The sequence below is a fragment of the Oratosquilla oratoria genome, chromosome 3 (genome assembly GCF_046742065.1).
Source record: "Oratosquilla oratoria isolate Oo_2021 chromosome 3, ASM4674206v1, whole genome shotgun sequence".
In the NCBI taxonomy this organism is placed as follows: Eukaryota; Metazoa; Arthropoda; class Malacostraca; order Stomatopoda; family Squillidae; genus Oratosquilla; species Oratosquilla oratoria.
In genome coordinates, this window is record NC_134779.1 from 84803050 (window position 1) to 84818117 (window position 15068).

General features: G+C 44.2%; 1 protein-coding gene across 1 annotated transcript; it reads left to right on the forward strand.

Annotated features, from left to right (window-relative positions):
* The first annotated feature begins 219 nt into the window (after positions 1–219).
* LOC143019208 (uncharacterized) lies at positions 220–10378 on the forward strand. Its single transcript, XM_076174905.1, has 3 exons — positions 220–4890; positions 5211–5311; positions 10174–10378. Exons 1-3 carry the CDS (start codon positions 220–222, stop codon positions 10376–10378), a joined length of 4977 nt encoding a protein of 1658 aa, XP_076031020.1.
* The last annotated feature ends 4690 nt before the right edge of the window (positions 10379–15068 follow it).

Here is a 15068-nt window from a genome sequence, read left to right on the forward strand (position 1 = left end):
GTAACATGTGGGGGCCCGTGTCCGGGATATTGAGAATTGTGCATACGTAGACTAGAGCTCCATTTAGTGTGACAAGTGTTGTGTTGTGCCAACAAATTGCCAGTGTTAATAGTGTCTATCGGTCGCACCGTAATCCCGTAGAAGTTATCTATCTTATGTGTTTAACTATTAGCTAGCTGTTAGTATATAATTACGTGTTCTCGAAATTCTGAGTTCAAAATGTTTGATATCGACCAATTTCTTGCTAACCCTTCAGGCAAAGCTCTATGGGATTTAAACAAGGAATGCGTGATCGGCATTGCCCGACGCCTCGGGTTAGGGGGTTACTCAAGCTTGAATAAGGGCCCTCTGAGGGAAATGGTCTTCAACCACCTCGTTAAGGAGGGAATGATCAGGGAGGATGATATACCCGCAACAGAGGAATCTGATAAAGAGCCAAATAACGTAGATCCGCAGATTGGCAGTGACAATGAACTTAGTTACATGGCTTCACAGATTGACAATATCAACGAGCCTAATAAAATTGCTCCACATGGTGCTATTGCCAATAAGCCAAGTAACGAGGCTCCACAAATTGTTACTGCCAAAGAGCCTAGTAACCTAGCCTTACAAGTTGAACTCAGAAAAATCGAGTTACAGTTGGAAATACTCCGTCGAGAGCAAACGAGAGCAGATGCCCCTGTGTTTAGGCTCGAGTCCCAACTTGCAAGTGTGCCCAAGTTCAATGAAGACGAACCCGACAGGTTCTTTGCAATATTTGAAAAAATGGCGCATTTGAATGGGTGGCCACTTGATAAATGGACTCAACTTGTCTATCGCTCGTTTACTGGTAAGGCGTTGGACGTCTTCTCCGCTCTCTCTGAGGAGCAGGTGAAAGACTACTATATGGTTAAGTCCACCGTCCTCACCAGCTATCAGCTTGTGCCTGAGGCTTATCGCCAGCAGTTTAGGAACTTGAAAAAAGGGGGAAAAGAGACATACGTCGAATATTTTCGACGCAAACAAGCTTTGTTCCAACGGTGGATAGAGAGTGAATCAGCTCATCGGAGCCATGATAAACTGGCTGAGTTGATCCTGCTCGAAGACATCCGAAATAACTTGCACCCCGATGTACGAGCGTACCTAGATCAAAGAGGTATACGTACCCTAGCTGATGCCGGCCCAGTTGCCGACCATTACATTCTTACTAACCCCCGCCAAAGTTACAGGTCTTCTGCTCCCGCGTCCCAACCCAGCCAAGTACGTGCCCACCAGGCATTTACTCTTGCACCATTCGCCCCTCCACCTACGTCAGCCCCTCAGGCAGCAGCGCCGGGACCTTGGTCGCCATCAGGATTTCCATCATATACCACAGGTAAGCCCGTTGCCCGTGAGACCGGGGGACCTATCTTTAATAGTGAGAGGAAACCTTTTTGTAAATATTGCCGTAGGCTCGGTCATGATGTTAATGACTGCTTCAGAGTAAAGAACAAAATTCCCTCTCACCCAGGGTCCCCCTCTCTCTCGATAAATGTGGCCAAACAAACGGAAGTACAGTTGGATCCTCTATCACCTACAAATAACCGACCTGTTGTGTCTCCCACCTCCTCCACCTTTGAACCATATTGTTCATCAGGTTCCGTAGCTCTAAACGAGTCAAGTGTACCCGTTCCCATTAAAATCTTGAGAGACACAGGCTCAGCCTTATCTCTGATTACCAAAGAAGCTGTCCCCTTCCTAGATGAGTGCTACACTGGTAATTGGGTTCTAGTGAACGGTTTGACCGGAGGATCGCGTATCCCACTGTGCCAGCTATACTTACAGTCCCATATCAAATCAGGCTATGTCACGTTAGGGGTAGTGGACAGGGTACCGGTAGATGGCGTCTCCCTCTTAATAGGAAATGACCTCGCTGGAGGCGTGACGTTACCAAATGTCATGGTCTCGTCACGTCCTACCGCTGAGAATAACACCACACAATTAGAGAAAGACATCCCTGGGCTATTTCCTGCGTGTGCAGTGACACGTAGTATGAGCCAACAGGCAGACGTCCCAAGCAATGAATCTGTCGAGGGAGGTGGCATCGATGTGGTTTCCCCTTTGTCTAGTGAGAAATCGGAAGAAGACCCTATTCAAGTAGACCCCCCTGACCTCGGTCTAGGTGAACTCTTCAAAGATTCCTCACCGACAGATAAACCTAAGAATAATACAGATGAGAATAGTGTCACGACCCTGACTAGTTTTGGCTCCTCTCCTGTTACTAGGAGTAAGCTTGTTCAACTCCAGGCAGAGGACCCGGAACTAGCCAGTTTTCTTAATAGGGCAGTTAGTGAAGTGGAAGCCCAACAGGAGGCCAATTGCTATTACACTAGCTCTGGCGTGCTAATGAGGAAATATCGTCCCGCTACCTCCCCCGCCAGTCACCCTTGGTCAGTGCACCACCAGATAGTGATTCCGAAGCCCCTACGCCAAGATATCCTTAGCATTGCTCATGACGGCGTAGGAGGACATCTAGGAACCAGGAAAACTTATGCCAAAATTCTATCGCATTTCTATTGGCCTAAGTTACGCAGAGACGTAGGTACATACTGCCGTACATGCCGTCCCTGTCAGTTAGTGGGAAAACCAAGCCCCAGTATCAAACCGTTCCCGTTACAACCCATACCAGTGATAAAAGAGCCTTTTAGTAGGATAACAATTGATTGCGTAGGTCCCTTACCAAAAACCCCCCGTGGTCATCAGTTCCTACTTACCATCATAGACAGTGCCACTCGCTATCCGGAGGCTATTCCCTTACGCCGCATCACGGCAAAGAATGTTGTAAGAGCCCTAGTTCATTTTTTTACCCAAGTAGGCCTTCCCACAGTGATACAATCCGATCAGGGATCCAACTTTACTTCCCGGTTGTTTAACCAGGTAATGGAAAGCCTAGGTGTCAAGCAATCTAGGTCCTCGGCTTATCACCCGCAATCCCAGGGTGTAGTTGAAAGGTTCCATCAAACCCTCAAAAGAATCCTAAGGACCTTTTGCTTGGAAACCGGAAGGGACTGGGACGAGGGAGTAGATCTCCTGCTGTTCGCTATCCGAGATAGTGTTCAGGAGTCGTTAGGTTATAGCCCTTTTCAGTTAGTTTATGGACACGAGGCACGGGGTCCCCTTAAAGTCTTGAAGGAGAGCTGGATAAGCAATGAGCCAGTGACCCCGTTGGCCTCCTATGTGACAAAGTTTAAGGATAAACTTCAATTAGCTATAAATCTTGCCCATTCAAACCTAGAAGGTGCTCAAATTAAAATGAAGCACCAGTTTGATAAGTCAAAAGGAGCAAGGGATAGGTATTTTAAGAGTGGAGATAATGTCTTGGCTTTCTTACCATTAAAAACTAACCCTCTTCAAGCTGTGTATAGTGGACCGTATCAAGTCTTAGAGCGCCAAGGTCAGGCCAACTATGTCCTCCACACTCCAGAGAGACGCAAGAAAAAGCGTCTAGTGCATATTAACTTGTTGAAACCCTACCACGATCGTGGTGAGGGTGTGGTAGGAGATAGTGCGGAGGCTGACCCTCCGTCACCTGCGTGCTTAGTAGTGCCGGAAGTTAGTGAAGGTGATGAGAGTTTCTCTGAAGCTCTTAGTGGGTCATGTGTAAAGATGGAAAACTCGGTGATATTACGAGACCCCACTGTGAAGTTAGAACATCTCTCTGGTGCCCAAGCGAAGGACATAGAATCCCTGCTACGAACGTACGTGTGCATATTCGGTGATCACCCTCGCCCCTGCTCAGCACTGGAACACGACGTGGAGACCCATGGGGCCCCTCCCATCCGCCAACGTCCGTACCGCTTGAATACCTTCAAGAGAGAATACGTCCGAGCTGAGGTGCAACGTCTCCAAGAGCTCGGCATTGTACAGCCCAGCCACAGCCCGTGGGCATCTCCTGTTGTCCTCGTGCCGAAGCCAGATGGGTCGATGCGGTTATGTGTCGACTACCGACGGGTCAACGCGGTAACGGAAGCGGATGGGTACCCCTTGCCTCGCATAGACGACGTGATCGACGACGTGGGCTCGGCGCGATGGGTAACCAAGCTCGACCTCCTCAAAGGCTACTACCAGGTCCGACTGACTGAGCGCTCGAGAGCCATCTCCGCCTTCGTCACCCCAGAGGGACTGTACGAATTCTCCGTTCTTCCCTTTGGGTTGCGGAATGCCCCGGCCACCTTTCAGCGCCTTATGAACCGCCTCACAGCCGGGATGGACGGCGTCCGGTGCTATCTCGACGATATCGTCGTCTTCGGGGACACCTGGGAGTTACACCTGAGTCGCCTGAAATCTCTCTTTGCTGTGTTGGCTGCCAACAACCTGACGGTGAACCTCGCCAAAAGCGAGTTCGGCCATGCCCGGGTCACCTTCCTGGGACATGTGGTCGGGCAGAATGAGGTTCGACCTGTTGCAGCCAAGATTGCGGCCATCCAGCAATATCCGACACCAGACGACAAAAAAGCAGTGATGAGGCTGATAGGGATGGCCGGATATTATCGGCGCTTCTGTCCAAATTTCTCTAATATTGTGGCACCGATGACCGACCTCCTCAGCGGCAAGAAGGCCTTTAGGTGGTCGCAGATGTGCCAGGAGTCCTTCGAGAGCTTGAAAACCCTATTATCCAACGCGCCCGTGCTACGAGCCCCTAACCTGGAGAAGCCGTTCACCCTTCACGTCGATGCTAGTGACGTCGCCGGAGGAGCAGTGCTGTTGCAGGAAGGTGAGGGGGATTCAGTGTTGCACCCAGTGGGATATTTCTCGAAGAAATTTAACAAGCACCAGAGAAATTATGCCACCGTTGAAAAGGAGGCACTTGCGTTGTTGTTGGCCCTTGACCATTTTAGGATTTATATAGGTAGCACAATTCACCCAGTGCAAGTGCGTACAGATCATAACCCCTTAATATTCGTTGAAAAAATGAAGAACACAAATCAAAGACTTTTAAGATGGGCGTTGGCACTACAGCCCTTTCACTTGAAAATCTCACATATACGTGGGAGAGAAAACGTCATAGCCGACGCGCTATCACGTGGTCCAGCTCTCCCAGGAGATGCTCCTTAGGTTGAGGTTGTTTATATCATGTGTAGTATACTCATTTTGTTTGATTTTGGTTCTTGTGTTATTACTTGTCTTTTATAGTGTAAAATTTTCTGTGTAACTATGTAATGTGTTTTTTTTTATGTTCGCTTCCCATTTAGGGAAGCTCACATTTTTTGGGGGGAGGTGTTGCGGGCCCGTCCATGGCTAGACACTTTCCCGTCATAAGTGTGCGCATGCGCATCCGCATGCGCCTGCGCAGGTTGGTTAGAATGAGTGGTCGCCAAATGGTGACGTCTGGCAACTGGGAGCCAGTGGAAGTACGGTAGCTTGCGGGGTACCTCCTTCCCCCTCTTACAAATCCTGTCACCATACCTGACAGTTGTTCCCTAGATCTCTCTTGTTACCTAGTTGGGTAACGGTAAGAATTAAGTATACTAGATTGTATCATATTATTATTCATGTTGTATATTATTAATGTTGTATCATATCATTAATGTTATAAATATAGATACTTATAATTGTAGAGTTTACCAAATACCCCAAGTGAAATACATCAGATAGATAAAAAGTTACCGTACCCTTATATGCCTGAAGGGAGTGTAACAGTGTGTGTGTGTGTGTGTGTGTGTGTGTGTGTGTGTGTGTGTGTGTGTGTGTGTGTGTGTGTGTGTGTGTGTGTGTGTGTGTGTGTGTGTGTGTGTGTACAACACTGAATGGATTCCAGTGATTAGAGATACATTTTACAACCACAATGCACTTAAATTCTAAGCCATCAAGGCCGACATGCAGAAATTGAAATGTGGTACTGCCAAGGACTCGAACCCCAGCATTCTCATGACAAGTGCGGCAGTGACTTACCAACTAGGCTATTAAGAGAGATAACCTAGTTGGTAAGTCACTACCGCACTTGTCATGAAGATGCTGGGGTTCGAGTCCTTGGCAGTACCACATTTCAATTTCTACATGTCGGCCTTGATGGCTTAGAATTGAAGTGCACTGTGGTTGTTAAAATGTATATATATATATATATATATATATATATATATATATATATATATATATATATATATATATATGAGTGTGTGTGTGTGTGTGTGTGTGTGTGTGTGTGTGTGTGTGTGTGTGTGTGTGTGTGTGTGTGTGTGTGTGTGTGTGCATATATATACAGTATATATATACATATATATATATATATATATATATATATATATATATATATATATATATATATATATATCCTATCCGAGAGTTGACACCTTGACGTCGTGGATAGGCTTGAGAATCTTAATGATTACAAAAGCTATGTCGATAGAGAGGAAATCTCTGCAGGGTCACCCATTTCGAACAGGTTTTGTAAGAAAGATCAGACAAAGAGCAGCTCAAACACACAGTTGTAGGACCCACTGCTAACTGGCACGTCCTTAATAGCAAACAAGGTAATTCCATATAAATATATGGGATACCGTCATAATGACGGCGTGGACCATTGGGCACCCTATATATATAGGGCTTCACCGAATATAATGAATAAGGTGACACCAGAGAAATATATCACCAGAAACCAGTTGGCACGGAGGTTAGATTGCTGCCAACCCCTTTTCATAGCAAATATAAATATTGAAAAAAAACACGGGCGTTCCTGTTGGATCATCGTCTCCTGAAGGTCCAACCGCATTGCCTCGTGTGCTTACGGGCAGTGTGCCACCGAATGTGAGTAAGCACTGTCCAAGCAGATCCAAGTTTTGGACATTAAACAACATGAAGAAAATGAAGATCTATACTTACAACGTAAGAACTCTCTCAGACTGGAGAGTTTAATGGAAGAACTAGACAACATCAAGTGGCACATCGTAGGACTGAGCGAAGTCCGAAGAGCGGAAGAAAAGCTGATACAATTACAAGATGGTCACCACCTGTTCTACTACAGAGGTAAGGACAAAGAAAGATCTAGTGGAGTAGGATTCTTGATAAACCAAGAGGTTGCTGGTAACGTAGTCAAATTCAGTAGTTTATCGGACAGGGTAGCTTGGATTGTGATTAGGCTGTGCAAAAGATACACCCTAAAAATAGTGTAGGTTTATGCACCAACTTCACAGAGTTCAGACGATGAAATTGAGTCGTTCTATGATGATTTAAGCCAGGTAATGGATCAAGAAAAAAGTAAGTACACATTGGTAATAGGCGACTTTAATGCTAAAATGAGGAAGAAGATGGGAGATGAGACGTACATTGGGAAGTTTGAAGTAGGTGAAAGAAATGACAGAGGCAAGATATTAGTAAATTTCGCAGAAAGCTACTACATGAGGATAATGAACACTTTCTTTCAAAAGCGTGTTGGTCGTAAATGGACATGGAGAAGTCCAAATGGAACAACAAAAAACGAAATTGACTTCATATTAGGGGATGAGAGCAAAAGCGTTAGCAATGTTACCATGATAAATAAAGTCAACATAGGTAGTGACCATAGAATGGCAGGTTGCACAGCTTATCAACAAAAGGCAGAGGTTAGAGAAAAGAAAGAAAAGCATGGATGATATAGAGGAAACTATTCGGAAAGGTAAAAGTATTAAAGTGACCGAGCGCAGACATGCTTTAGGAAGACAGCAAAATATGTTTGAAAGATATAAATGGAGAAATAATTAACTGCAGAGACAAAAGGGTAGAAAGAGTAGAAGAATTTTACCAAGAGCTTTACTCGTCGAAGACCGTAGTTGAGTCAGTAAATTCATGTGTAGATTTTAGTAGTGTACCAGAAATTACAAAGGAAGAAGTAGAATTTGCTCTAAAAAACTATGAAATGAGGGAAAGCACCTGGGGAAGATGGCACATCAATAGAGCTGTTGAAAGACGCAGGTAAATTAGTTCATATTAAATTAGCTGAGTTGTACACCCAGTGCTTTCGTCAAGAAAGCATCCCTGATGCGTGGTGCAATGCTATAGTGATTTTGCTTCATAAAAAAGGAAACTAGAAGGACCTTAGTAACTATCGACCAATTAGTTTGCTATCAAACGTATGTAAAGTATTTTCTAAGATCCTTATATATAGACTAAGTAAAGTTTTAGATGGAAACTAACCGAGAGAACAGGAAGGCTTTAGGAGCGAATATTCGACTCTAGACCATTTGCAGGAGATAAATCAACTAATTGAGAAAACGACAGAACACAATATACCTTGGTGTGTGTTTAGCTTTTGTAGATTACGAGAAGGCCTTTGACTCGGTAGAACAAATAGCAATACTAAACTCGCTACGCAAACAGGGTACAAGCAAACAGATCGTAAAAGTTTTAGAAAACATTTTTACGAAAGGTACTGCTATAATTTGACTACATAAAGATACAGAAAAGATCAAGATCGAGAAAGGAGTACGACATGGCGATTCAATTTTACCCAAATTATTTACAGCTTGTTTGGAATATATTTTCAGAAGGTTGAGTTAGGAAAAGAAAGGTTTGAATATTAATGGCGAATATTTGAACCACCTAAGGTTTGCGGATGACATTCTTATTTCAGAAAGAACAGAAGACTTATGAAATATGTTGAGCGATATAAACAAAGAAAGTCTCAAAGTGGTTCTGAAAATGAATAAGAATAAAACCAAAGTAATGTTCAACACGAAAGTTCAAAGTAAAGAGATTGTAATTGATGATGAAAGTCTTGAGGAAGTTGAAGAGTATAATTATTTAGGCCAGATGGTGAAGGTGACGAAAGATTATTATAATGAAATAAAAAGACGCATTACAATTGGTTGGAAAGTGTTTGGTAAGTATATTGAAATCCTAAGAGGCTCTCTACCTTTATGTTCTACCAGCAATAATGTACGGGTGCGAAACTTTGAAGCTGACGAGGGCGATGGAAACAAAGCTAAGGACTGCACAGAGGAGAATGGAGAGATCAATTTTGGGAATAACACTGAGAGACCGAAAGAGAGCAAGTTGGGTAAGAAAGCAGACTAGAGTGAAAGATATTGTGGAGGCAGTAGAAGAGAGGAAGTGGAATTGGGCAGGTGAGTTGGTGCGAACAACTGATGAGCGATGGAGCAAGTGTGTAACTGAGTGGAGGCCGCGAGATGGGAAGCGTGGAAAGGAAGACCAGACAGAAGGTGGATGTAACCATTACTAAACATCACCTACCGTGCACGTGATCCACATGCTTGCAACATAGCGAGACTCCCCTCTTGCTTACCTTGCTTTCCTAGAACACATCTAACGCAGCAGAAATCAGACGAAACAGGATATCGCCAAGAACATGCCAAATGCCACCAGACTAACTCATTAAACCCCCTTTATCATAACTGACCCCTTATTATATTACCCATAAGCTAACATATATATAACATACCTAACCATACCCACCAACCATACGACTAACCCCAATAAGTAGAACTAACTCCAAAGCCTAAGAATAGCAACTAACAATTTTTCTTACGACAACCTACTAACCCCTCGGGCACACCTGGCTGGGCAGGTCAAGCATGCCAGCCAGGTGTGCCCGAGGTCAAGGCCCGGCACTTACTATATTTTGCCCACAGGGCCCATTGGTAGTTTGTTATATTTCCAACCAGATTCTCCTTTTACAAATAAATAGAAGAAAACTCCCCGTTTGGAGTTTATCTCGCCCGCATTAAGTCCCCCCTTATGTAGCCTACACAAACCAAAGTGTTACATAACTGGCGGCAGCGGTGCTCCCACGCTCTGAATAGAAGCGCCGTCCTCAGCCACGCAACCAAGGTTACACAACCAATCAAACTGGCGAGTGGAGCTCTCATTCCAAACTCCGAAGAGACAAGCCTACTTTGTACCAAGAAACATTAATTACACTCGCGCCTACCACAGAAGGCCGAATAAAATATTCAGCCAACCAGTCACGCCTACCATTCAGAAGAAACAGACCACGGTCTGCGAGGAAGAAATCGTCTATCTTCGACTTCTCATATCTTCAATCAAGCTCCCAGAATTGGGCAATCAAGCCACTTGATTGTATTCAGCTCCAAGCAACATACACGCCAACCATTCAGAAGGAACAGACCACGGTCTACAAAGAAGAAATTATCTATCTTTGACCTCTCATATCTTCAATCAAAATTCCAAAATAAAGGAATCAAGCCATTGGATTCTATTCAGCTCCAAGCAACATACACGCCAACTAGCCACGCCTATCATTCAGAGGAACAAGATCACTGTCTACGAAGTAGACATCGCCTGTCTTCGACTTCTCATCAACCGCATCAAAAAGCAAGCCCATCGTTTCGTCAGCAAGCTTTCAAGCAAGCGACATCGTCTACACAGTACCCCGCCACCAACCGTTCCCTTCGAGACGGCAAGCTGACTTCTAAGATAGCAGCTGTGACCTACAGTTGCACCAATCTTAGAATCGGTGGTGAAATCGTAAGGCATTCAATTTTAAACCACCTGGTGGCAGTACGCTACCAATCAGACAGAGAGACCTCTGTCAGAATAGATGAAAACACCTGCCAACTCTATACATAACCGTATCAAGACTCCAATCCAGTATCAAAAAAGACTCCCAACCAAGTGATCGAACTTCAATCAAACCACAAGATTCTATTCAGCTACCACAAGACTCCCAGCCAGGTGATCGAACTTCAATCAACCCACAATATTTCATTCAGCTACCACAGGACTCATCTCCCAGCGAAAGAGAATACTCCACCTCCCCCTACCGTCCTACCCTGAGACGTCTGACTCTCAAAGCGCAGAATCTGCCGACTCAGCACCACACTTGTTAAGCATTACTAACCACCCCTCTATTCCTTCAAGCAGCAAACCCAATCCGAGACCAGACGAATCTAATCAGCTGTAGAGATCCATGGCACCAACTCCAAGATCGACACGACATCAAGACTTCAGTCAAGACGCAGTGAACCCAGGCCAACGAGACACATCCAACAGACAATCTCATCCACCATCCATAACTACCGTCACCAATCACCGTGAGTATAAACCATAGACTCCTACTAATCCCCTCCTTTTTTTTTATATAATTCAGGAGCCGGACGAGAACCCGCCTCTACCTCCCCTTCATGACCAGCCAGACCAGGAAATTCGCAGCGGTTAGGCCCAGACCCACCTAACCCTCCTCCACCCCCCTTCATGACCAGCCAGACCAGGAAATTCGCAGCGATTAGGCCCAGACCCGCCTAACCCACCTCCACCCCCCGTCATGACCAGCCGGACCAGGGAATTCGCAGCGGTTAGGCCCCGACCCGCCTAACCCACCTCAACCTCCCTTCCACCCAGACCAGGAGTTTCGCAGCAGTTAGGCCCGGACCCGCCCAACATACCTACTCTTCACATCGGGTCAGCATCCTCGCTTACCCACCCCCTTGCCAACTCAACTCTACCAACCAACCACACCCTCCACCCACCGCCACCCTTGGCTCGAGCTGCTCGCGAAATTTGCTTGCCCAAGCAATTAATGTTAAATTTACGTAATACATTAATGTAGTTTTTAACAATAAGAACACTGTAAGACAATTGCTCATAAATAATTCTGTCAATAGCGATAAAGGGTGTGTGTACAAAATACCTTGTAAATCATGTAATCAGTTTTATGTTGGTCAGACTGCTAAAACACTCAAAACACGAATCAATCAACACTAGAAATACGTTAGAGAGGGAAACCAATCTAGCGGCATATTCAACCACATGAGCCATTTTAACCACCCAGTTGACTGGGATAACGCTAAAGTCGTCACATAAAACAACATCACAGAAAGAAATTTAATTAAATGCTGTTTGATCAAATCTAGTAAGGGAATATATGTTAATCTCCATCAAGGTTTGTACAAATTAGATAGTTATATTTGCCATGAAATTTCACAATCATTTAAATTGTAATATAAGTTATGAGCAATTGTCCCATACTTGTTGGTTACCAGGACGGTATCAAACGTCACATGTATTTCTTCCACTACCTCTCCAAATGCCCTCTTCACCACGTCTCAATCAGTCATATATTCTGTACCTTGTTTCTTTATTTTATAATTCCTTCTTTGTATCTGCACTGAAGATGTAAATATACGAAAGCTCTCTCCTTCGTTAGTTTACTCTTCCTTGTGGTTACTTACGCATTTGTGAGCACACGTTCCTAGTGTTCTTATCGCACATATGCACACACACACACACACACACACACACACACACACACACACACACACACACACACACACACACACACACACACACACACACACACACACACACACACACACACACACACACACACACACACACACACACACACACACACACACACACACACACACACACACACACACACACACACACACACACACACACACACACACACACACACACACACACACACACACACACACACACACACACACACACACACACACACACACACACACACACACACACACATACACACACACACATACACACACACACACACATACACACACACACACACATACACACACACACACACATACACACACACACACACACACACACACACACACACACACACACACACACACACACACACACATACATATATATATATATATATATATATATATATATATACATATACATATACATATACATATACATATATGTGTGTGTGTGTGTGTGTGTGTGTGTGTGTGTGTGTGTGTGTGTGTGTGTGTGTGTGTGTGTGTGTGTGTGTGTGTGTGTGTGTGTGTGTGTGTGTGTGTGTGTGTGTGTGTGTGTGTGTGTGTGTGTGTATATATATATATATATATATATATAGAGAGAGAGAGAGAGAGAGAGAAATAATTGAACAAGTAAGTTAGCACACACGTAAATAGATAAACAGGTAAAGAAGAACAGATGAGTCCGGGTACTCTTCCCACTTCCCAAAGAGGTGATCCACGGGCACTTTGTTTTCTTCCCTCACTTTGGATTCTCCTGCTCCTCTTTGTTTAGGTGTTTATCTAAATGATTCTTAAAGCTTCGAATTGAACTACATTGCACTGCCTCTGCAGGAAGTTTACTCCATTCATTAACTACACGGTTGGCGAAGTTGTTTCTACCTACTTCAAAATTAAATTTATTTCCTGACAGTTTGAAACCATTGTTTCTTATTTGATTCCCATTCAGTGTGAACATTTTGTCACTTTTGATGTCAATTCTCTTTAGAAACTTAAAAACCTGTATCAAGTCATCTCGGAGTCTATGTTTTTTTTAGGGAAAACAGATTCAATTGTTTTAGTCGATTTTCGTATGATTTGTTTTTGATATTTTGAACCAGTTTTGTGGCTCGCCGTTGTACTACTAGGGGTGATCAGAAAGTAATGACAGTCGGACTCGTAGCTGAGAGACTATAAGTGTTGGGGGGGCGGGGAGCAAGGGGCAGCAAGTGTTGCCTGTTGTTACATATTTGAGCTTGTCGCTGTTTGTCTAGCTTACATTTTATCGTTGCGCTGTGCGATTGCGTCATTGTTGGTTTGCCTCTCTAACCGGAAACATGGATTTTTCGAAAGAAGGCTGCAGATTCTACACCTTCACAAGGTGGAAACTCGGGAAAAAAGCAACGGAGATCAGAGAGGAATTGTTGCAAGTTTTTCCCGAGTCTACTCCATCACTGGAAACTGTTTCCCGCTGGATTCGAGCTTTCGCAGCCGGAAAATTGCAGTTAGAAGATGATCATCGTCCTGGCCGCCCTCGGACATCCGTGACCGAAGCAACGACGGTCCGTGCGCGGGCCATCATTGACGAAGGTCCAACTGTTACTCTTCGATTCTTATCCTTGGAGCTCGGTGTCAGTTATGGGAGCGCACATGACATCGTGCATGAACACTTAGGGCTGAGGAAGAAGTGTGCTCGATGGATACCTCATTTGCTTACGGAAGAGCAGAAGAGCGAACGGGTGCGGATTTGTCGTCTATGGCTGGCTGAATTCGAGCCAAATGGTCCGAAACGGTTCTCAGATGTAGCTACTGGAGATGAGTGTTGGATTTCTTTCTTCACCACCAGAGACAAGCAGTCTAACATGGTGTGGTTGAGTGATGAAGAACCTCGACCTCAGATTCTGAAGGAAGGATTTCGCAGCAGGAAGCGCCTTTTCACCATCTTCTTCAATTCACAAGGACCAATGTGTGTGGATGTAATGCCTCAACAGTGTACTATCACAACCCAGTACTACACTGATCACGTCCTTCCTCGAGTCCTGGAATATCAGGCCAAGACTGCACCAACCCGTCGCCGATCGCGCCTTTTGCTGCACCATGACAATGCTGCCCCCCACAAAGCTCGCCTCACTGTGCAGTTCCTGGAGCAGCAGGGGATCACACTTCTCCCCCACCCACCCTACTCGCCTGACCTTGCTCCCTGTGATTTTTGGTTGTTTCCAAAGATCAAGGGTGCGATCGCAGGGAAGCTTTTTCATCGCATCCAAGATCTGGCGCGAACAGTCAATTCAGAGCTACGAGGTATATCGGCTTCTGAGTACCGTGAGTCCTTCATGAAGTGGCGAAAGAGGATGGAACGTTGCATAGAGGCAGGAGGGGAGTACTTTGAAGGAATGTAGGCCACTATTTGGATTTACCTCTGTACCGTGAAGATATATGGTATCACTGTCATTACTTTTTGATCACCCCTCGTATTTTCAATCTGTAATTGTCTTTAATGAGATTTGGTGACCATACGGAAAAAACATTCTCTAAATATGGACAAACTAACGATTTATATAGCTTGTTAATGACAATGATAATGATAGGGATAATGATAATGATAGTGATAATGATAATGATAATGATAATGAAAATATTAATAAAATAATAATAATTATAATGATAATAATAATAATGATAATAGTAATGATGATGATGGTGATGATGATGATGATGATGATAATGGTGATGATGATGATGATGATAATAATGATAACTATAATAATGATAACGATAATAATGATAACGATAATGATAATGATGATGATAATGATAATGATAATGATAATGATAATGATAATGATAATGATAATGATAATGATAATGATAATG

Bases quoted from the DNA above. Each gene is read 5' to 3' on its own strand.
- LOC143019208 (XM_076174905.1), top strand. From the start codon at position 220: ATGTTTGATATCGACCAATTTCTTGCTAACCCTTCAGGCAAAGCTCTA. The intron at 4,891-5,210 runs GTGCGTACAGAT...CTTCCCATTTAG, and splicing joins GCACAATTCACCCAGTGCAA to GGAAGCTCACATTTTTTGGG. The intron at 5,312-10,173 runs GTTGGTTAGAAT...GATTCTATTCAG, and splicing joins ATCCGCATGCGCCTGCGCAG to CTCCAAGCAACATACACGCC.